General features: G+C 42.8%; 1 protein-coding gene across 5 annotated transcripts in view; it reads right to left on the bottom strand.

Moving 5' to 3' along the window:
* bnc2 (basonuclin 2) overlaps positions 1 to 24,953 on the bottom strand; it is a 177,989-nt gene that overhangs the window by 46,915 nt on the left and 106,121 nt on the right. For 4 of the 5 annotated variants that reach the window (XM_044347106.1, XM_044347105.1, XM_044347104.1 and 1 more), the window contains 2 exons: positions 2,864 to 2,966; positions 815 to 1,050 (listed from right to left, as the gene is read on the bottom strand). In XM_044347106.1, the coding sequence (XP_044203041.1) occupies positions 815 to 1,050; positions 2,864 to 2,966 (339 nt within the window). Of the gene's footprint in view, positions 1 to 814; positions 1,051 to 2,863; positions 2,967 to 12,124; positions 12,379 to 24,953 lie in introns of those variants that run through there. The other variant, XM_044347107.1, reaches the window with a different exon arrangement.

The raw sequence follows: 24,953 nt of genomic DNA on the forward strand, positions 1-24,953 counted from the left end.
GTGTTCTTTAGGAGAAAGAGATCTGCGAGCGCTTTACTCACAGAAGCTGTTTCCACATACAAACCACCCTCTCCTCACCATGCTGTTCCACTTACACCCTTGGAACACTAAACCATATACGCATACAGATAAGCACATGTGCACACAACACACACACACACACACACACACACACACATATACACACAGAAAACCACATGCACATGTTCTCTCGCTCTTAACTAATTCATTCAGGAACACTTTGGTTTGGGTTTCAACACCAAAATGTCCGTACCTTTGATTGAGAAATGTGTCTGACTGCAATTATATGGGAGGGAGGGAAGGAGGGAGGGAGGGATGGATAGATGGAGAGAGGAAATGCACTACAGTGGTTTTATAGTTTGCTGGCGTGACATTTTTCTCCACTTTTTTTTTTTTTTTTATTTCTTTCCTTTTTCCAGCAGAGGGGCATAGTGTTGACAGGGCAGGAAAAGGGGGCAGACTGAAGTAGAAGTAACAGCAGGGAAAATGTGAGGAAAATGGATGGGCAATGGGACTGAAGTGGCCTAGATTGTGACTGTTGTGCTTTTGATCAATACCTCTCAAAATAACTGCAGTGCCATAGAAATTTGTAGATACACTTGGTGAGAAAGTAATGGTAGCAATCACTGTGAACATTATCCCCACTTTCAAAAATTGTCAAAAAATTGCAAGCAAATATAAAAGCATGTGCAGGGATGCATTTGTGGGTACGCAGAGCGTTTAGTACTGCTAATATTTGGTCTTGACATTTACACTAAACCCATATGATGCTTTACATGTGTTGGTCACTGACCTGCAGTATGTAGCCCCTGACATAGTCTCGGAGGGTCCAGCCCAGGCCATGCAGGATATGCAGCACCTCCTCCTGCTTGAGCACGGAGAAGAGGCGGTCGAGAAGGATCTTGAGCCTGACAGGTACTGCCTGCGTGCCGTACAGCATCAGGCTGCTGATGTCGAACACCACATTGGACTGAACGATCTCCACCTGGGTTGGGTGGTAGAGGTGCTGGGTGCTGAGCTTGTCCAGAGCTGCATGGATGACCGGATGACAAAGGGAGAAAGACAGAGGGAAATACACACACAGAGAGACAGGCAGGCACGGTTAATGACTATCAAGTTTCCCTCTCATCTCAAATCTGCCTTAGGAGGCCACTGCACCGTCAGCACCCGCTGATAATAACGTATCTATCAGATAAAAGCAATGACATTAATGTAATTATATGCCATTCTTTTCAATTTAATCTAATCTTGTGCTTCACATTTACGCTGCCCTTGCATCTGCATTTTATTTGCCTCTTCTGTCTCCATCTTGACCCCAACCTGCATTTCATCCTGTCTCTAGCCTTAATTCTTTCTATTTGTGTAATTGCATCACTTATTGCATCACTTCACGCATCCTATTTACTTTCTTTACTTGGGTATTTACTATGAAGTCAAGATTGTGGGTTCGGTGTCCTGTATTTATGTTATTGCTATTTTCCTAAATTTATATACATCAATCTAGCAGATGACATTAAATTGGTTACTTTTCATTATAATGGTAGAATAACAAGCAAAAAAAGCTTTGTTAAACTAGATAGAAAGAACACTGCTCTTTACTGTCATATCTTTGATTAATGTTCAGTAGTGTGTTTTAGGAGAATATAAACTGTAAAAAAAAAAAAAAAAGATTAAATTATTCTTCTTTTACCAGAAAAACATGCAGAGGAGGGGAAAGTACCCCTTTTTCAGCCATTAGAAGCATCTGCTGTGACTCTCAGGCTGCATACAGTCGCAACATATTCCAACAATAAGATAAGAATAAGATTATCTTAGAATGTATGTTGCCTGAGAGGCAAAACCCGGGTGAAAAAAAGTATAATGACTCGCTGCTCCTCTGAAAGCTGAATTGTGAGTGTTAGATAAGTTTTGTTGGTGCCCACTCTGCAGCCTTAGTCACCTCTTTCTCCTCTCTGCCTGTCTGGGCGACACCTGGCCGACTCTCTCTTTCTTCCTCCTCGTCTCAATCTCTCTCTCTCTTCTCTTACCTCATACCTCACTCTCTCTCTCTCTCTCTCTCTCTCTCCCTCTCCCTTTCCCTGCCTGTCTGGGTGACACCTGGTTGGGTCTCTCTCTGATCCTGGGACGGCTTTTTCCTGCTGACGAGGGCTTTGCCTGACAACACAGCACAGCCAGACACGAACATAATAAAAAATGAAGAACTACTTGTCAGAGTCCCTGCCAATGCCGACATGAAATGAAAAGTGGGGGAGAGGAGAGATGGGCGCCTGACAGTTCAGAGGGAGAGATTAAAAAATAGTCAATGGGGTCCTGTGCGATTCGCTGAAGGGCCCATGGCCCGCTCTTGTGCGGACGCAAGCCAAACAGGTGTTTTCTTTTATCTTTTTCCCCTCCTCCTTCTCTTTGTACTTTCTTGCCTTCTCTCCCTTTTTCTTACCCGCGTGAAAAACTCATAAGGTGTGGTCTCTCGCTTCTCTCTCTGTCTTGTGGTTGTTTCTTTTTGTTGTTTTTTTATCTAAGGTGCAAAAACAAAACTTTGAAAGCAACCGAAAAATACAGAAGCAAACAAAAATATCAAAGTTACTTTAACTATGGAAAATAAGTAAAAACATTTTTGGTTTTCAGTACATTCACAACCACAGATAGAGAGAACCTACATACTGCAGTAAAAAAGAAATAATACAAAACAATTCACTAAATAGAGAGTGCAGATATGTAGGTCACGATCTTGTCTCTAAAGAGCAAGAAGAAGCAGCTGCTTGAAGTTCAGTAGTAAGTTTATATTTTTATATACCTTAATTAGCTACACTCATCAACCCAAAATAAAATACATTTTTCTTACCGTGAGCTACCCAGCCGTGTTTGCACTGGTCACATGTTCGTAGGTGAATCTTGCCAGGCTGGAAACACTCACATGTGCAGTTCACCAGTGTGCAGCGAATGGCCTGCAGGGACACAGAACAGAAACAGACACAGAGAAATCCACGTCAATCACAGCTCAGGTACACAGGAGACATAATGAGTGGGTGAAAAGAGAAAGAACAAATACTAAGAACTAAAAAGAAGTTATCAATTCAACAGTCATGAATACAAGAAAAAAGCAGTAGGACAAATTATTACATAGACTTTTGCAGAACAGCAAATCCCTGAACAGAAAACCACCATCTAAACTGTTACTCTAAAATGTGTCAGCAGCAGCCATTGTCACAAATATTACTTCTTAAAAATGACTCAGCCACCAAATTTCCCGACTGCTGTTTAATTGTAATGTGTGAATCTTCCTATTCATACTGTAATTTCCCAGAGTTCATGTGAAGTGACAAAGGGCTTCCTTTCCTGAAAACACAGAAATGTAACTTGTTTTGACTAAAGCTCCATTACTCAACATTGGAACTGCACTTAGTCTGACCCCAGAAAGCTTTTAGTAGTCAGGTTAAGTGTCCAGACTTGACGAGGGCATCTCAGTACAGCACAATGCACCGTCTGCTGAGGCTTACACCCTCATAAATGGCTGTTAAAAACTACACAAAAACTCAGGTACATTTTACAGAGGGTCATTTGATCCTATAAGATGTTTCATATCCTTCAAACAATAAAGTAAATGTTCAGTGTGGAGAAAATGTATTATATACTTTGAAATCCACACAGACGAATACAGCTCTATCATCCAAACGAGTGCAGCAGCTGAAAGCCGTAAATTTCACACTGACATGGAGAAACAAGAAGAGAGAGTAAAGAGTGAAAAGAAGGAGTAGAAAGAGAAAAAGAAATTAAAAACATGAATCTTAATAAGCATTGGCAGCCCTTTGTTTATCAGACATTTTTTTACATTATCAAGATGAATTGATGAATAAAGATAGTAACACTTTTGCAACCTAAACTGCCTGAAGGGAATTTGCAGCTGCAGCAAACTTTGCTTATGGAAATCACAGTCTTATCTTTTTTGTAAATCAAATATTGTATTTCCTTAACATCAACATGTAATCTAAGTATATTGGCTGCTGATGTTAGAATAAAAGAAAACCTACAAGTTAATAACTTGGCATAATAAACACAGATTCCACACAATGAGGATAATGTATTTTACATTTGGCATATATGTTGTTGAGTCAGTGGTGAATGACTGAGAGTTTTTTTCCTATGTGTTAATTCTTAAGGCTGTAAAGAGCAAAAGAGAAAAAATTTCAAGAATGCTCAAGGCAGGAACTTGGGTGTACTGTACAAGGTGGCTGCCTATTTATTTTGACAGGAGAATCTTAATGAGCCAGTACTGAGGGAAATTGTCAGATCTAAAAGTGAAGGCACTATCTGTAGAGATACGTGTCTGTCAGAGAAAAGAGGAGGAAGACGATGACAAAGAAACTGCTTGTGCTCGCGGCAAAGCCCGACTTATCACAGCCTGAAACTTTATGAATTTACAATCTGCACTAAATATGCTATCTCATATTGTCTCACTGTTATTCTTATAAGACAATGGTGTGACAATTATGTGACACAGACGCGCAGGGTCGTAGGTTGGAGTCCATGTCTGCGCTAACAACCTATATTTCACAATGTCAGAAACAGTCAGTCAGCACTTCCAGATAAAAGAGGTTCAGCAGCCTAGATCACACACAACTGAGGTCAATACATAATCAGTAATGACAGAATATTACTCTGTTTCTGCTGTGCACACACCAAATCCACCACCATTAACCCAAATGTACAGCCTGGTGTTTAAAAGCAGCAAATAACATAACTAGTCTTTGGATTAGACCAATATCCTGTAATTCAGGATATAAAATGCAGCTCACTCATAATCTACTAAGGGACCATAAAATCTATCAGAATCCCCCCTTGCTCGCCCTAAGGTGTTGTAAACCAGATTAGTAACTGGAGGTGTCAAAGTGAACATGGGCTAATCCAAGATTAAACACAAAATTACACCACTTCTAACCATGTCACCTCACAGTTTGACACCGAATGAGACAGGAGAAAGAGATTATTTGACTTTACACCATTTTTAAGCTCTCCAGGTACGAGCATGGCAATCCTAACAGTGTGTGAGGATTATACGCAATGTGTCAGTCGGAGTGTACATACATTATGCACTGAGCTGACTTTCTTATCCAGAAGAGCATGCAATAAGTGCGTTCAGTGTTCCCTCATGTACACTTACCCAGCAGACATGGCTTTTCAAGAACATACATAGGCCATGACTGGGGTCAAATTTATGACCTTTCAGATACAGGATAGACACTAAAAACTCAAGGCTTCCCCGCTGTCCTGAGGTAACTTCAGCTGAAGTCAAAGAACATTTCCACTCTGTAAAAACTCAGCTCCCTCCACTACAGTGACTTCCTTGACTTGATGTCTTTGAAGCATCATCCATGTTCATAAAACTGTTTTATAATGCTGTTAGTCGTATTCACATGCAGTTTTCTATGTTGTCACAATGTGAATATCCCACAATCTTGCCTACAATCTTCTCAACAGCTTATTATTATTCATATTTATATTATTATCTATTAATTTATGGTAAAGGATGCATCTATAATCTATTTTTCTCCCTTTTCATATAGTGTTGTCCCCTGTATTAAACTTAAATTCACACTAAAATGACACTAACTGTCTGTGTTTGGTCCTCTTATATGCCTGTCACCCACTTTAAATTTTGAGTGTAATCTTGAAATGACTGCAACATCAGATTTTTTTGCCAGGGAAGATCGTCATTTTATGTAACTCTTTTTGCATAAAGATAACCTGACAATAACCTGAGAAGTTGTCCTTGGAAACTGTTTGGAAAACGGCAGATACGTTCAAAAGAATACTTGGCAGGTAATTGGATGAACCATCTGTCTGTCATCATCTATCGTGGGCTAACTTCTCGCTGTCGCCACACCTAAACCACAGCCATAGCTGCCAGTAGTTCCTCACAGGACACTGGACCAAACCATTGTTGGTTTGGCCACAAGAACATAACTTGAAACCTGACAAAATGGATTCTCGCGTGATCTCGCGAATCCAGCTGCCGCTCCAAGGTAAGCGTATAGACGCGGTAAACTCAAATTTACAGTAGCCAAATTTAGCACACTGAGTCACGCAACACAGCCTTTTTCTAATTACCCCTCTCTGCAGCAGCGCTAACAGCAGCAGACAGAAATAAACAAATGGAAATATCAAATGCACCTCTGCTGTTTACGAGCTGGGGTCTGACAGCTGACAAGATAGTTAAGGGGCGTCTAATACGGCAATTAGAGCGTGCCACTGTCTGCGGGGTTGCTGCTGTGACAAGGCGCCCTCTAATCACTGACTTATTACGCTGGCTAGCAGCACCTCTCATATCTGGCCCATTAAACAGACAGCAGCATTAAGAAGCATTAAAGCAGCAAGCCCCCTCAACTGAGGAGGCACTGACGGGAAAAAAGGGAAGGGAGGGGATGTACTTTGCCTGTTATTTCTTGGGATTAATTTGTGCATTGTTCCACATTCAGTCAGGAACGTGAAAGAGAAGAGTAACAGAAAAGATGTTTGTGATATGACGGCATCAAAACGCAATACTATGAAAGAATGCAGACTGATTACAGAATTTAAAAAAAGAAAGAAGGTAAGAGAAGAAACGTTACATGTGTCAAAGATGGCCATCAAAAACGAGATCATCAAGAATGTCTGTGTGTGTGGGGTTTGTCAGAGGAAATAAGAAAGACAAGATCATAAAGACTGCTTCTCGTGATTCTCACGTACTCAGTACTCTGTGGACAGCATAGATCTGCGTTGCACTTGGCCGTAGTTTAACCTGTCTGGCCTGGGTTGGGTCAGGGACAAGCTTGGGCCCAGATCCCACTGCTACACTCGCACATATTTGTCACAGCAGGCCGGGGGAGGAGGTTGTGTTATCTGAGGCTCGGCCAGATACACAGCATTAGTCACTGTGCTAGCGTCTCGCCAGGGTTTCCTCTTTGGCTCACAACTAAAGAGGACAACGGTGAGGAAAAGGACAGAGGGGTGTGTGTGAGCGAGTGTGTGTTAGACTTCGTAAATCACTAGAAAAATGAGCAGCTAGAAAGTGAAAGTGAGTGGAGAAAATCCCACAATGCTGTAGCAATTAGACCCAGACAACAGTCAACACTCTCTCACAGCTGCCGTGTTACTGCTATGGTCAACAACTTAACCTAGCTGCGTTCAGAAAAGCATCATTTTCAGCCCTTATCTGGCTCAAGTGTGTGTGTCTCACTGCTGGGTTTTGTTTAGCTGCAGGCTTGATGTTTCATGGATGTTTTGCTTGGCTTGCAGTCCCTGTCCCAGCCCAATTGTATAAACACTGACAGTCAGCAATGGCCAGCATCAGACTGGGGAGGACTCTCAATTAAAAGAGTGTTAGTGGGACAGATGGACTGAAGAACTGCAGGAAATAGGAGCTTCAGAACAAGATGGTTTCAGCCTGGACTCTTGTAGTTGGTTCAGAGAGGATTTTAAACAGATAGACGGGAAAGCAGGCTACATGCAACTCGGTCCAACCAAGCAGCATATATAGAAGTCAAAAAAGATACTATGAAACCATAGAACTGATGGTGATCCTAAACTAATATCCTGTACAACTGTATTACTACCCTGTCATTTTTAAGGTTGACGTTGTAACTATATGCTACTGAAAACACAGCTAAAACACCGGTTGCCTAGTCCCTTTCAGCCTCTCTGTATCCACTCTAGACAGTGCACAATGGAAAGCCAACCCAGACAGCTGCTGGATGCTGGGTGGGTATTGTTCAATCCTACTTTAATTGAAACCTTTACCATGTTCAACACACAGCCACAGACCACATTTCTTGTTTGGTGAGTTAAGCAAAGCCGAGATTTAAATGAAAACCCTGTGTGTACGTGTGCATGTGTGTGCCTCGCCTTTGCAGCAGCAGCTTCAGATTTAAATTTGTCTCTGCTTAGGGTCACTGTAAAACACTGGGAGCATCTTGTCCTCTCTTCCACCCACAAGATATTATCTCATCCATGAGTTAGCTGCTGAAATCCTGTCAATTTCCTGCCAGAAATGTGCAGCCAACGTGTGTAGGAAAAGAGGCACAGCAGCTTTGCGTGTCAAAAAGCCAGCCCTGGCTCCGTCAGATAGATCAGGACTTCACAATGTCCATATTGGAAACAGGTGACAAATAAAACACGCTGAATAAAGCAAGTCTTTGTAGTCAGACACAGCACGCCACAAAATACAGGGGAGCAAATACCTTATGCCAAGGCTAATTTTTGCTTGTTTGATTTTATACATTGGATTTGACTTGAAACAGAGCTTCCTTGCCTCACAAAGTGGTACAAAATAAACAACGATTAATCATTTGTGCACCGACTTCAGCATAAAACTTATACTGCACAGGGGGAAAATGTAGTTGACAGAAAAGGCTTGTGTCTTCCCTCAAATCCCCACAGTGTAAAGCCCGTCCTCCATGTCAGTTCTGGTTTTGAGCCCAGCGGCTGGCAGTCACAGAGCCAGAGGTCCCTGTCCTTTGTGCAGCTGTGCGTCTGGGCTTTGACACGGGGCAGAGCGACCAGAGCTATGCTAATGGGAACCAAATGGGGCGTGAGTCCCCGGTGGATTACAGAAGGAGAAGAGAAGCATGTGTTTTCATGTATTCATGTGGAGACCTGGGACCCCTCTCTTTTCTTCCCTTCTTTCTTCTCCTCTCTTTAAGTCAAACAAATGGAAGCAGCCATGTCTGTTGTTTGCACGCACTTTTAATTAATGTACTTTTCTTCTTGACAGATTGTGAGATTCGTTGTCGATTAGTCAGTATATCTCAAATTTAATAAAATATATACAAAAAGCTATTAGTGTTTAGGTTTAGCCCTTTTTAAAGGCGTGTTAGTAACATACTGTACTGTAAACTAGTTAAAATAAGGGTGAAAAGGGCCAAGTTTGAAAATGAAGTTTAGACATGAAGTGAGAAAGGTAAATAAACATCTAACAAAAAGTGGTGAACTATTAAGTTCATCTGAAATGCATTGTGTGTGTGAAAATCTGAAACACAAGTTTCAGATGTTTGGCAGTGCCTTGCAGTCTTGGTGCACTTTGCGTTCACCTGCTTTTACTGCAGTAAAATTTGTCTTGATGTTGCGGTGTTGGGTTCAGCTGAGGGGAGAAGTTACAGGTGTAGCGGACACATATCAAGTCTGATTTAAATGTAATCAGATTACATTGGCATGAGCTCAGAGTTTTACAATTTGTAGCCTTTCATGTGCGAATACATTTTCAAAATGAGCTCTCTGCTGGTAATTAAATTGCAACACAGTCAGTCATTGAAAGGAATCATTTATCAAGAACATAAATCTGAAATTCATAACTGGACAATCTAAACAATGAATTGTGAGTGATGATATCTGTCATCTATTGTCCTTCCAGATGACGTCCAGTTTCAACTCTGACCAGGTTCAGTCCTGTCTTTTTGTGTTTGTCAGCTGTCAAATATGACTCACTCTCTGCACTCCCTCACATATATACACACAACACCCATGTGATTACTCCAGAATCAAAACACGCACACAATTGAGTGAAATTTCTGCTTCCAACATTCCTACTTCTTCATTGTGGCTTGACAGAGTCACAGAAAGTAAATCTCCCCGTGATGAGCACCACCCCGAAAAATTTCAAATCAGATCAATGACGAAACTTTCAGCCTGACTCACTCGGAAGATAAATAACTGTGCGTGTACTTCAGGACAGTCATGCTTGTTTATGGAGTGGACGGATAAAGGACCCAGCTGGCTTTGATATTGTGAAACAGAGAGGGAGAACGAACATAATATCACAATATTGGACCAGAAACGCAACCCTGTGATCTCGCTATCAAATGCCATGCTCTCAGTCAGTGCAGCCGATATAGATGGAGTACTGTTAACACTGTACTACGCTGTCAGTTCAAATATTCTAAGCATCAAGGGAGCAGCAGTTTCTCCCATCTTTTGTGTAGACAGCAGGTCCAGGCAGAAGCCCCTGGTCCAGGCCCCTGGCCCCTCTCAGCTCTCCTCAAAGCATTTCCCCAGCCAGAGATCAAACCATCTGCTCAGTGACAGACCTCTGGGTCCACAGACACAAGGCCAGGTTCAAAGGAGGGTGCTGGGGGAGGCGGGGAGGGACGGAGGGATAGAAAGAGAGAGAATGAAGGGAAAGTTGGGGAAAAGGAAGAGAAGTGCGATAGCAAGGGAGCAGGGAGGTGAGTTTGAGGGGGGGGAGTCAGACAAGCTGGTGTATCAGAAAGGTGGGGAAGAGTTGTGGAGGAAAGCTGATGAGGAGAGTTGGGAAGGTTGAGAAAGTGCTGTGCAAAAGATGTCAGACTAGATCTCACAGTTCTCTCCCATATAACCCAACTTTTGGCCAAATTTAATATGTCATTTTTAAACTGAACTACTTTGTTGGTGTTATTATTTAGCCAAATAGCTAAATGATTATTCTGATTATTTTCATTAGAGCCGGACCAATTTTAGATTACAACAGATATATCAGTGTCCATGTCGAAAAGAAACTGCAGTACAGCAATTCACAAAATGTGCTAAAGGGACAAAATACATTTTTCAACTATAAAATGTCTGTATCAATCTATGAATATGTTGTTCACAAAATTTAAGACATCCTTAGTAGTGATTTTTTTTGTTGGTGTTATGTTTTAATAGAAAAAACTCAGATAGCATTTACCCTTTTTTAACCTCAAATTGATATTAGTATTAGTATTAAGAATTCAAAGCTAGGCTTTTAAATTTACATTCAATTAATCTGTTGAGTATTTTTTCAGTTAGTCTCTAAATTGTGCAAAAATTGTAGAATTGTTAAACAGAAATCACTCCACAAGTTGTTAGGCTTATCACGGCCCATTGTGTGTGTGGACAGGAAATAAAAAACAATAAAAGAGGCCATTGTCGTCAATATATACTAGATCTGCTCTGACCTTCAGCCTATTGGAGGGAGCGACCTGCGCCAGATAAGGACAACTCCCTGTCAGATGTGACACCTGCACTCGCCGGCCCACTGAATGCTAATATCACAGTGACAGCCTGCACTGCAACAACACGCAAGGTTACCGTCTGGAGACTTGAGGGAGTGACATGACCACACAGTGCGACCAGACACATGTTTGGGTGAGGGAGGAGGAAAAAAAAGAAAAGAAGAGAGTGTGGGAGTAAAAAGGGGACAGAGCAAACTGGAGGAGTGGTGAGGGGGGGATCGGGTTAGTGTGTGTGAGGATGACCAACATCATCTGCTCTTTACTTCTCTCCCCATCTACACCCTAACACAAACAGAAAATATTAGTCAGAGCCCAGACATACTGCCGACCCCTCTCTGCGAGGGGAAATCTCCGTGGCGATCATTGGTTGGCGTGGGCGACAGGACACACACACACACACGCACGCTGTGCAGGCTTGACAGCAGCGTGACGACAGGAGGCCAGCACTGCAGAGACTCCCCCAAATTGACATTTAGTCATCATACTCGTCTACAGGGTGGGACTCTCACTCCTGAACTACACACATGCAAGCGCCCACACACTCTCCCACATTCCCTCTCATGCAAACACACACACACTCACACACATTGAATTCCCCTACTCAAACTAGCTTCCAGCCAGAGAAATCTTGGAAGAGATCCTAGATTTAATCTTGCCAATAGCTCTTTATTTTCTTTGACCATTTTTAATGTAAAAAAGCCTGCGCTAATTGTGTGTAAGCAATCTCCAAATTATGTATATGTGTTTTTTCAACTACACCGAACACTACTGTAGATAGATTGGCTGGTTTTCAAGACACACGACTGGGCAATAATATTTGTTTCTTTCCTCAGAGTTTTGTTCAAACAGTGTGTCAGCATGGTGGTTTACTTGTAAACACCTGGGCCTGCACACCCAACAGCTGTGGAAATACAAAACTATGTATAAACTATGCTGAACGAGGGATAATTGCTTTATTCAGATTATTTTCAACCAAGTGCCACATCCACTTGCATTTTTAGTTATATGTTGCATATAAAGTGCTGCGTCTATAAAATAGAATAGCACCAAAAGTAGCAGAACAACAAGACAAAAAAACTCAAGGCCCAGATTGTTGTTATTTACAGATATTTGAGATAATTTACCTCAGCCAGCATAGTGAGAAGACTGCTCTTGATTCAGTTTTCGTAGTTCCCCGTTTAGATACCACACTCCGAGAAAAAACTGCAACTTCCATTAGTATTTACAGTCTCAGACAGCAAATGACACAGAGAAATAGGACACAAAGACAGAGATACAGACAGAGAGGGGAGGGAGAGACAGAGAGAGTATTTAACCAATGGCTACATTACTGAAATGACAAGTGTGTCACTCCCAAAGCCACACAATGAGGGAGAGAAGTGAGGAGTGTCTTTCCAAGACTCTGTGCGTGTGTGTGTGTGTGTGTATGTGTGTGTGTGGTGGGACAGCAAGAGAGGGAGGGAGGGAGACGGCAGACCAAAGGAAAGTCCATCTGGGTGCTTTAGTCTTTATCAGTCTTACAAAGTTCACAGATAGAGGGGCTGAAGTGGAGGCTAGACACTGTTCCAGAGTCACAGGTCACAAAGAAGACACAGAGCAGCTCAAACAGGTGGGAGGGAGGGAAGAAAAGAACCTCACAATTGCGTGAGGAAAGCAGTGCCAAGGCGTGGTGATTGCAATTCTGCAATCGACCTGACCAAATTGCAAATTCCCTCTCAGGACTCTCTAAAGTCCGCTTCATTTGGCTCAAGCCGGAATCCTTATTTCTGCAATTATAAAGCTATTGACTAATTCGACATATGTTAGCGTGTCTTCCAGCCCTTGAGTGCTGGTGTGCCATTGAGTCATTAACTTTTGACAAATTGTGACAGACTTTTTTATTGCCACCCAATCATGAGAAACAAGACTGTGGCCGAGGAGTTAATGAGTGGCATGTTTCTCCTCATCCTCCTCCTCCCCCACCGCTTCGCTTTCTCCCCTTCTCTTTTCTTCTCCACCCCTTCCACTTAGATTCCTGCACCCCCCAGACCCCCCCCTTACCCCTCCATATTTATAATTTTACCACATCCTAACAATAACACGGCCGGTACTCAGCACAAAACACGCGGGCCCTGGCCTAATGAATCTCATGCCTTTACCGCGGTAAAATGGCCAGTAAGTATTACCAGCTGCGACACTCTCTCTCTCTCTCCCACTCTCCCTCTTTCTCTCTCTCCTTGGCAGTGGCATTGAGCTTGGGAGCGCAGGGGTGAGGGAGAGGGGAGAATTCGGGGGGGACCAGGCAGACACATCTGAGTGCAGCTGGACCAGGGAGAGGGGGGCGGGGGAGGTTGGGGGGGTGGAGGGATGAGGAGGAGGAAGAGAAGTGGGGGAGAAAGACCGCAAGTCTCCGTGTTTCCAGCTGCCTTTCTCAGGGGCTCGGTTTTCTCTCCCTCCTCTTGGTTTTTCGCAAGGCCCTTCTGGTCCCAGCTTACTTCAAAACTCACAAACACACACACACACACACACACATAGACGCACACACATACAGACACACACGCACGCCCTGATCCACCTCCCCTCCATCCCTCACCCCTCACATTCGGCCATCTTTGTTTGGACAGGGCTCAGGAGTTCCAGAAAAGCTCTCTCAGATGTGCTGAAGTAAGGGAAAAACAAAACAAACTGGCCCTCACACACATACACACACAAGCGCACACACTCAAAATTTATGTGAACGCACAGACACCAACAAGTACTTTGCACTCACACACATAATACTGTGTAGTGAGAGAGGTTCACACACACGCACGCACACACGCGTGCACTCACTCGCATACATGAACAATTTCACATGTGTGAAAGCCAAAATACCAGCTTCAACCAGAGAACAAATTTGCAAAGAGAGAGAGAGAGAGAAAAAAAAAAGTGGTATACATTTTTCTTCATGGAGGTAGGCAGCCTACCATTGAAGGCATGCATTCTTTTACACAGTGTGTGTGTGTGTGTGTGTGTGCGTGTCCCGATCCAGGATCACAGCAGCACCAGGGCAGGCCTGAAGCATACCTCGACATGTGTTACCTCTTTGTAATATTGACTTTGTTATAGCTATACGAGTGGGAGAGTAGAGCCAAGAGCCCGGGCCTTGCAGTAGTGGGGCCCCCCGAGTTCGCCAGAAAACAAATACCCGAACGAGCCGTGAAAATAGAAAACACAGCACCACAATAGCAATCTATAAAAACAGATTCAAATAAACTATAAAACGTCCCTCACTCCTGCTCCTGACCTTTTTACATTTTCACTCTCTAAATTCAGAATATGATTTGTCTGATTCCATTTCTGCAGCGTGTTGCTTACAAAGCCGTGGGATTTGGCAAAGGAGCGATACTTGGCCTGGCTTCCTGTCTGAGCATGTGTACTGGACCAACTGTAAAAGTCAAGAATCCTCTTTCTCTAAATCCTTGACTTACTGCATAATTTCAATTACTTAGAAAACTGCTTCTAGACTAATGCAAACATACTGCCAAGCCTTCTAAATCTGTTATTTTTAAAATTAAATAATTTGTATAACAAATGTCATGGCAACATGGCACTTAGTCAATACAGAATATACAAAAACAAGCTTCTAACATTTCTAGGGAAAAAAAAAAAAACGACAAATGTCAAGAACCCACATATTTCAGATGACACAAATAAAGAGAACCAAGATAAAGGAAAAGCACACATGTTGTTCATTTGATTGCTTTGCAGAAATAAAAGATTGATTATCATTTTCTTGTTCCTGCGAGTTTAAATCCCATCTTGTCTCTTTCCCCAGTGATGACTTTGCTTATACATTTGAATAATGAAGGCAAGTCATTTGAATATTCCCTCTGTATTAAAAAAAATGATGTTTTTACACGATGCAGCAATATTAGCCATGTTAATTGGGCTCTTTGGACTTTCCCAATAGAAAGGCTAAATTAATTACTTATGTAGACAAAATGTCAGACACGCCGATCTAATAACTACAACTGTTTCCACCAGTGTTGTTTTCAATGTGTGCTTTTTTTCCTCTCTTTGTGTGTGTGTGTGTGTGTATGCATGTGTGTGTGTGTGTGTGTGCGCGTGTGCGTGAATGAACTTAAAAACACTCTGAGCATCCACTAGCCTGAGTTAGATCTAATGAACGAGATGGGAACAAAATTCTTTGACATCCTCTCCATGTTTCATCGGTGGCTCTTGAGAGTCCTTCTCCAATATTCATCCCCTCTTCTCATACTAATCAGCCACTACGGTATTGACTGTTTGTGCTTGCAAAGTGACTCGTGTTGGTGTGTGTCCGTGCTGTACACATACATTTTTTATGCTCAAACGTGGCAATCGACGGTCCACTTTGCAATTAAAGTCCTACGAAAAAGTGAATTATTTGCAGGACATTAAGTGTGTGTGTTTGTGTGTGTGATGTGTTCATTAATGTGTGCCCACCACCATACAGGGCTTTGAAGTTCCACATTTTTTTTTTAGCTTTTGGCTGTTTTTCAGTCTTGAAGAAAAACTGTATCAGCGCATTTTACTCAAGTACGAATAAACATTAGACTTTGGGAGAGGAGGCGATGGGGAGACATTATGAGTACGTGTATCTGTGAATGTGAGACGATCAAATGTGTGTGTGTGTGAGTGTGCGTGTACATGCATGTGTACACCAAGCGAGAGCTAACACAGAGGCCTGCTGATGCCATGTTTCAGACGACCCCTTGAAGTGGAAATGAGCTTCCTCGGTCTTATAACTAGTCCGTTCTCACAAAGTCAGCAAACTCTGCCACCCTTCCGAAGAAATGCAGACACCTCTCTTCCCCCAACCTCCCCACCCAGCCCTGTGGTCAGCATGCAGGATGAATTCACCATCAGACCTAAGAAACTGAATCATTTCATCTACTTTTGTTTTTAATGTACAAAGCGTGAACAGGGTGAAAGCGGTACAGCGTCTGCGTCTTCAGATGGCTTTTGTCATGACTCATAGCTTTCAAAGCCATCTAGCCTGTAATGTCAAGTCCTGGTTAAGATGGGAAACGCAAATTTATGGTATTGTAGACACATAAGGCTATGCCTCAAGGTTAGCTCAATGTGGCAAATAGAAGAACCCAGAATGGTTGTTTCCTTAAGATGCATATTCACCTTTTCCAGCTGCATTGCCTTACAGTATACCTTAATAGTAGCACCATTTCAGTCGGCACAAATTAAGTTTGGCGAATTATTACTGCTGCAAGTGATATTTGTTTACAATTAATATTTTCATTTACAGTAGAAATATTTTTTCATCCAAAAATGTCAGATTCATCCAAAGAGATAGAATTTATTTAAGGGAGAAAACTGTTGCATTTCATTATTTTTAGGTAAGAAATGATTGAAAATTATTACTCAATTATCCAAATAGGCAAAGATGGATTTTCTGTTGACAAATTAATCAACTTATTGTTCTAGCACTGTTTCTTAGCAGTCTGGCAGCCAAACTCCTTTAGACAAACAATTCCAGACACTAAGTCATTGCAAGAGCTAATTTTATCTAATCCAGACTTAATACATTTATTTTACATGGCACTTCAAAAACATTATTGTTTATCATCCTTTTAATTTGATGAAAATGAGCTCAGTCTCAGAATATTTTATGATCCGGTGCTCATGAATGTCTCTTTTCATGTGCCTAATATAGATTTATATTTCTCTCTTTTGTCTATATTATTATTATTACTATTATCATGATTACTGTTATTACTCCACGTGTATGCATGCATCTCATGTAGTGTGCATGCACGCACGCTGCTGTTTGAACCTGTGTGAGCACCTGAGGGTCCATCCCCAGCCGTCCTCAGAGCAGGGAGCGACAGCTGTACGGTGATGCTGTAGCGATAGGCATCATCGGCTTGCAAGAGACTAATTGGTCCACAGCGCTCCTCTGAGTGGCCTCGCTAATTAATTAGAAAGGCAGTGGAGCTGAAATTTTTAATCAGGACACCAGGCTCTCCAGCAAGCAGGGGAAAAAAAGACACATCACCCCATCATTCCATGTAATCCACCTAACACTGAGCTCCCATGTTGTCGTATGATGTGTGTTGTGTGTTTAGGTATTCATATGATATGACCAGGGAATAAGAAATACATTTATTACAGGGCTTGTTAAATCATTTTAATTCTGAGAAATCCAGAAATTGTGTGTGTCCTAATACACTATGCATGACTTATATTTGCTTTGTCCCCTAGAGATCGATGTTAAGGTGCTCTTTTCCTCTGTGTGTGTGTGTGTGTGTGTGTGTGTGTGTGTGTAAGCACATATACAGAACGTATCATGATTTCCACTGATATGACTTGTAAGATGTGGTGACAAATAATATTGCTGCTCAAAACTGGAAAAAAGAGAGTGTTCACAAGGGGACTGGTGCATATGATGATTTCTAGTTTCCGCACACATTTCTTTTTTTTTTTTTTTTTTTTTTTTTTTTACTGTTCTTTTACTTTTTTTATAATCCCTCTACACCGTGAAAGCAAAATATTATTTTTCCTTCTTCTCCCTATCTGTACTTAACTAATTAAAAGCAGTCACTCAAACCGACACTTTCCATCATGCCGTAAAGAAGCTGTGGAAATCACAAGCTTGTTAAAAAAATAGTCCCTGGGTTTTGTGTTTCCTACTGAAAAGGGGAAAAAATTACTCTGAGGACGTTGCTTTTGCACCACTTTGGGGGCACATTTGTGTCCCAGAGCTGCACACAGCACACCACAATGATTTGTGGTGAAGGGCCAAAGTCTGGGAGGAATCAGCCAGAGACCAGAAGACAAGAGGCATGCTTAAACGAGAGCTACGCCGGTCAGCCACTTCACACAGAAGACAAGGGAAACAACATGTGTTTATCATCGCACTACTGGGATGACAAACTTGCACCGCTGACTTGAGTTACAGTAACAGGAAAATCATAGTGTAAGGACATGAATCAGGAAATTCTCCTCTATTTAACATACATACATAACAAGCCAACAGCATTGTAGACATTGTAGTCAGTGGATGAGCACACTTTTTAAATGGCAAATGATTACAGACATGCCATCACTTTTGCCCTTTAGTCAACTGGAAAGTTTCTGAAATTCACACACGCACACACATTTCCACCTTTACCTTGTGTGGCGACATTAGCTTTGTGTGGTGTCCTAATCTTTGTGACCGTCTTTGGCTTTGCTCAGCTCTAATCAGCCAGTCCGTCTTATCAGCCCATTGCTTTGGCCAAAATAAACACACACCGCCTTTTTATTGCTTTGTTTTCACAGGTCATTAGGGGAAGTAGAGAAGACGCATTGATTAGTTTTCCAGACCACTGGATTATTGTTGTGTTATGACTATCATCATTAAGTTTCATTAAGCCTGTAGTTGTTCTAGTTTCCAGAAAATGAAGATGTTGCAGGAAAGGTTGGTTGAAGAGCAGTCATACTAATCAAGAAGGTAAAGCAAGTCAGTTTATTTATGTGAGGTCAAAGCACTGAACACTGAGTTGTCAGTAAAACACCCCAATTTGAAAATAAGACTGAATTCTGACCCCTTTCCAGTATTGAAACTGTATTTAAAGGAATCACTCTGGTCCCATCATTCACATTTTTCACGCTACTCTAAAACAGTGAGCTACTGTATGACATTCCACATTTATTTGAAGGGCATAAAAGAAAACTTAATGAAGCAGCATCAGTCCCTCGCCAGGTCCTCTTTGCCAGCTTTGCTCTGGAGCTACACATATGCTCCCAAAGCAAGAAGAAACTGGCTCTGTCGCCAGGCTAATTAGCATGTGTTAGCTAGTTAGTGAGAGGGCGGCCCTGTGTGATGTGTACTGAAGTGGAATAAAGCGCTGGGGCAAGGACTGTACTAATGGCCCACTTCCTCCCCATGGGGACCCTCCCTGCAGCTCCGCACGTGCTGGCATCAGTGCGGCCACGGGGCACCCACAGGGCCACCACAGCGCCAGGGGCAGAGGTGGGTGCACAGGAAGACGCCTGGCTTGGCTGGCATCATTTTCACGCAGAACGGCGCTCTCTGGGTGTGAATGCTCTGCAATGTAACAGCATGTGACAGTGACACCCGCTAGTACACACACACACACACACGTATGCACACAGGAAAACTGAGTGACGTGCAGGCTAACAGATTCATCAGCCTATGAAATAGTTCAGACAGCTGGGGCCACAGTGCTAGCTAGCTGCTTGGCATCGGCGGATGCATTATTTACAGGAGGAGCTGGAGCATTAGCGAGTCATTTAGCACTTGGTTAGCATGCGTAGGTGGTGAGCACCAACGGCAAGCGAGTGTATCTCTGTCAGTGCGAATAAACAAACAGTGGGGACATGGTGTGACAGTGCAAACGGCATGCCACCCAGACACAAACACACACAGACACATGCAAACTCATCAGGGAGCCAAGGGAGAGTGGGAGAAAAGAGGAGGGGGGGGGGGGGGGGGGGGGGTGGCATCCATATTTATAGGCCCTTTCTAGCATTTGTCCCCAGGCCAAATGCTGTGACTACACTCAGCTAATGTCAGAACAGCACTTAACCAGGCATTTCCAGTATGTCATGGGCAGTGGGGAATACATGGGATAGATACAGGACCAGAGTGGAAAAAAAAACAGAGAAAAACGAGGATGGAAATGAAAAGAAATGCACTTGTGTTGTGTGATAAGATGATCATGTTCTCAAGCAAATATGGCAAATTCTCTCTTTCCCTTTATCCTTCTCTCTTTTTCACTCTCTCTTTCAGAGTGCCCGCTACATCAGAATAAATCTTTCAATAATAATAAAACTTTAAAGCAGGCAATACACTTCAGTATTGAATAGTTCCTAGATAAGTTATTTTTATTGTGTCCTCTTATTTGATATATCGCCATTTTCTATTTTTTGATGCTGTAAAACTGTGCCAAAGCTGGTCCTTAGCAATCTTCTTCCTGGATTTTTAGCTGTAACATCAGCTAGACCTGGCATTGTCTGTGTTTTGGATTTAGGATGTACATCTGGCATGAAAGTTGCAGTGTAGTACACTGGCATTTGCACTCAACACTATATTAAATAGCTTTTGAGAACACGCCAAATTTGATTTCGAAATAATAAAAAAAAGGAGCCCTCACCAAGCCAGGCACAGAGAAAGAAAGTTGCCGTTATATCATTAAAATGTCTAACCTTTATGCTCTGCTGTTTCATCATGGTTGTTAACACCAGTGACATTGTTGACTTGTAGCATTTTTTTTTGGCATGTCGTTACTTGCAAACTTGTCTGGAATGCAAGGAATGGTCTGCTTCACTTTGGTCACCTGTCCTCGAGTTTATCATGTGTCAGGCACGGCATTGGCTTGGCATTACGCCCTCTGGCACTCTGGGAGGCTGAAGGGCCTCCAGACCTCACTGGCATGTCCCTTTTCACCACAGACACAAATGGCGTGATACCCCCAAAGAGAGCTGACTAAGTGGGTAAAGTAGCTCCTTTTAGCACAATCTGTCATTATCTCAAGTGGCACGTAATCGTTTTGTGTAGTGAGATCCATTATGCATCCACTGAGAGCAAGGGCTAATTGTGGAGGCTTACATTTATTCGTTTGTTTGCTGCCAGTTGTCTCACCATATTTTTGGGGAGGTACAATAAATGCCAATGTTTGTGTTTCTGTGTTTTTAAATGGTCAGAGCACTCATAGTGATGTGGTAAAAGCCACAAGGTTCCTTTTGCGCTCCCAAAGGAAGCAGACAATCAACATGAGGCAAGAGATTAAGATATTAACCAATGCCCCAGTCATTTTTAACACTTTACTGACCAGGCAGGATGGTAAAAATGATGGAGAAACGGCTGCTATTGACTGAAAAGTCTATTAATTAGCATTCAGTGTGAGTGTGTGTTATTACTTAATACACTTCTCCAAAAGCATGAAGTTGTACTTTTTAGAAACTGTGTGTTCTTAGGACACTGGGAGGTGAATATTGATGAGACAGAGAGTAAGTCAAGAAGACAGATGAAACGGATTCATTAAGTTTGTGCAGTATGTGCATGCGTGCGTGTGGATTTGTGTGTGTGTGTGTGTGTGTGTGTCTTTGCGCAGAATGAAGGAGAGTATATGTTGTTAATCTTGATCAAAGGTTCTTTCTTTCTTTCAGTCAGTAAAGGTAATACTGCTAAAGCCCTTGGATTTAACACGCTGAGATAATGAAAGCAAGTGTAATTAGCAATTAGATATGACCAAATTAAGGCAGACTAAAAATCAGCGTCAAGGCTACTAAACAGTATTATGGCCAAAGGTGTGCGTAGCTTCTTTTTTTTCTCCTTCAGGACATGTTGAGATAAGAGGATTGAGAGCAGACAAAGATGGGTGGAGGATGAGGAAGGCTGCTTGTTCTTATCTTCAAATGGAACAATAACTCTTATTTTGTCTAATGACACCCTCTCTACGACTTGTGAATCTCTTTTTAATCACACCCATTCTACTATTTCTGCTTTATCCATAAATGACGAGACCGTGCCATTGATGAGGCTGTAGCCACACAAGGTTCGTAGACGACAGTGTTTCCCATGCTTGGCAATTGAGGTGAGACAGCCACTTAAACCCCCTTTGCACACATATATTATTAGCATTACCATATCTGGGCCTAACTGCAGCTAAGGGGAATAATGTGTGTCAGGAGAGTGTAAAATTAGAACCAAAACCAACACTGCTCTTTAAATCCCAAGTCCCCACTTCCTTTACTTACAGCCAAGCTTACTTACAATGTCAAACACTAATAAGCCAGCTAATTCAATTAGGACTCCACTTCTTTTAAATTCTCGAAAAAAGTGCGAATAGATTTCCTCACAACTCTACACAGAACTCCTCATCATGAAAAAGTGGCCTTTATTCATAAGCTTCAGTGTACAAGAGAGGGGAACTTACTGCTGAGCTTGTTAGCAAAATACCCTGATCTGAGGCGAGAGATGTGTGACTAAAGCTGGGTCTCTAAAGTGTCTGTCACCGTGATCTAACCCGAGGAGAGCTCTTTGTAGAGGCTGTGTTTTCTCCGTCTGTCTCTCTTGCTGCGCTCTGGAGTGACTGGGGATGAGCTCCGCCGTGTACAGTAGCTGCAGGTGACAGGGAGCCCTTTTTGTTGTCAAATCCTGATGGAGCTTCCACATGAAAAACATTTCACTTGAGCGCTGCTGCTTCTGCCGCTGCTCTCTTTCTCTTCCTTCCTCTCTGTCTCTCTCTGTAGATCTCAAAGGCTACAACTACAGCAGTGATAGAGAGCAAAGGAGTCAATCTCTTACTCCTTTTCTCCCCTCGCTTTCTTTTTGTCAGAAGCCTTTCTGTCGTACTATTTCCTCCCTCCCGCTCCCTCTTCTATCGTCTCCTTTTCTGACCAGCCTTTTCTTTTCTCTGCTCCTCTAACCCGCCCCTCCCTCCCTCCCCCTCTGGCTTATAGATCTGAGTTGGGTCTCAGGAGGAAAATACAAGTCAAGCCATTGTCATTTCAAACAGCGTGATAACCAGACACTGGGCTGCCCACTGACAACTCTGGGGAACTGGCCCTAGCTTTGACTGTTAGCTCCCCTCTCTCTCTATCTCTCTCTCTCTTTTGCTTCCTGCTCCTACTTTTTTTCCTGTAAGCTCTCTCTCTCTCTCTCTCTCTCTCTCTTTCTCTTTTTCTTCCTCTCATGCTCACCTCCTCTCTCTTCTCCTTCCTCCTCCACCCCACCCCCCCGCAGGAGACTCAGTAGCTAGTTGTTGTTTTCTTGCTTGCCGCTGCTGTGTCTTGCATCTGCTCCTCTCTTCTCTCCTCTCTGTGCCGTGGGGGGCCGGGGGGAATAGTTGTCTTAGTGTGTGTACCAAGGTCAGTGCTCTCCACATGACAGTTCTCTGCCTCTCGACAAGGCGGGAAATCAATACTTTCGGACTTGTGGCGCTGCCCTCGGTGTAACAACAACACTGCTTGGCGCAGAGCGTGACTCAGGCACCTGACACATCCCCAGCCGCCCCCCCAGGCCTCTGCTAGGGAGCCCCTTCCACTCTTATTCTGACCCCTTCATATTTCACCAAAGCCCTCTGTTCCACTTTACTATACCTTTCCTCTCTATACTTTTTCTCTTCAGGGCCTCCAACCTGCTGTATGTCAGATTCCCTGTTTTTTTTTTTTTTTATATTATGCAATGCATGTTTCTATTAGATCTCTTAGAGTGAAGAGCTGCTGGATGAACTCTGTCTATTGTGTTGCTACATGTGTTTTGGAGAGAGAGAGAGTGTGTGATCTATGCAGAGATCAGACAGTTGATGCGAGAGAACCCAGTAAATGAGAGACATGCTAATTACAGGGTAGCAGAAGATACATACACACAGAAAGCTGAGCCATGGGCGACATTTTTAATTCGGCACTAAAGCCTAACATGCCTCCTTATGCCTTTTCACTGCCAGATAGACGCTCAGAGAAAAAGAGAAAACACTGGCAGTGTGCCCCACACCGATTGTTAAGCCTGCCTCTTGGCCTGCCTCTAATGACGAGAGAGAGTGTGTGTGTGCAAGGCCAATTACAGCTCCCGTCCTTCAGCAGTCAAACAGAGTAAAACTCCCGCTCTCAGCCCCCGTGGAGAGGAGCCACAATCGACCGGAGTCCCCTGGTCTCTCCAAGGGACACATGCAGGCACATACTCAGCGCACATTGTGTGTGCAACTGGACGTCCATCAACAGGGCCATCTCCCCTCATCCCCTGGCTTGCTCCCTTGGTTCAGCTGGAGTGAGGAGAATGCATCAAATAAAACAGCCACTTTAATGAATTAGATATTGAGCCGTTCATTAAAAAAAAATCTAATTCCCTGAAGTCAGCAGGGGAAACACAGTATCAGAGTGTAACCTGGGGATGAACGCGACTTGTTCAGAGGAGTCATAAAACACAGGGATCTGATGACTTTACTGAATGTCTGCCAGAAATGTCCAATGTTCAGGAATTAGGTGACTCGTGTTTGAGAAAACAATATTTTTTTCTTTACTCATGACAATGTAGATTTACTGCTTCCAAGCTCTATCTCACAACCCTTCCTTTCTCCCATCACCTCTCTACAAACAGTTGTTGCTGTACTCTTTCTTTCTGGTGGCAATAATTTAGATCTGTGATTGGAATCTGTGCAAAAGAAAACAAAAGGGCTGGGTGACTTCTCAGCTTTATGTGAAGAAATCCTTGGCAAGAGTGAAATTATACATCTGTGCAGGCAGATACCTGTTTTTATTGGCTGAGAGTCCAGGTAGTACTTAAAAACCTTTGCAGCAGCCTCTCCCAACACTGCTGACTACTAGTGTTTCTACATGGACTTAAAAGACAAGAAACACACTCCTGCTCTGCCAAAGCAGAGTACATTGCTTTCTGATAAAGAAAAATTAAAGCTTGATCTGATTCAAATATTCAAGCAGTCTATGAAAGACCACTCAAACAAACAACCGCTGTGATCACTAATAAAGGTGGAAACAAAAGGGTCTATTTTTTCTCCAGTGGTTTTATCTCTGACAAGCCACCAGCAGCCTCACACCCATTGATGGAGAGATTTAAAGGATGCTGTCCTTGCTCTCTTCTCTTCTGCTTCCCCCTGGATGAATGTGATCTAAACAGCCACATCTCCTTACTGTTTTTTTTCACAGTGACAGCCTTTCTCATGAATTAAAAGAGGAACCCATTGATTTTCCCATTGCTTAAATTTGCAACTTAATCCCCCAGATATGTCTAGAATGTACTGCTCTGTCAATAGACGGCACCGCCACTGACGAAAAGCAGCACTGATGCTCAGTGGAGAGAAGGGGGAAGAAAAGGATGACAAGACAAAGGAGAGGGAGAGAGGTTAGCTTAGCGGTGAGCGCGGTGGTTTCTGGCTCTGGGCTCAAATTCTACATTATGCCACTCGAAAATGTATGTTGACTATTAACACTGACTCAAATGAATTACCACAAGCATAACACATCATCTAA

The sequence above is a fragment of the Thunnus albacares genome, chromosome 3 (genome assembly GCF_914725855.1).
Source record: "Thunnus albacares chromosome 3, fThuAlb1.1, whole genome shotgun sequence".
In the NCBI taxonomy this organism is placed as follows: Eukaryota; Metazoa; Chordata; class Actinopteri; order Scombriformes; family Scombridae; genus Thunnus; species Thunnus albacares.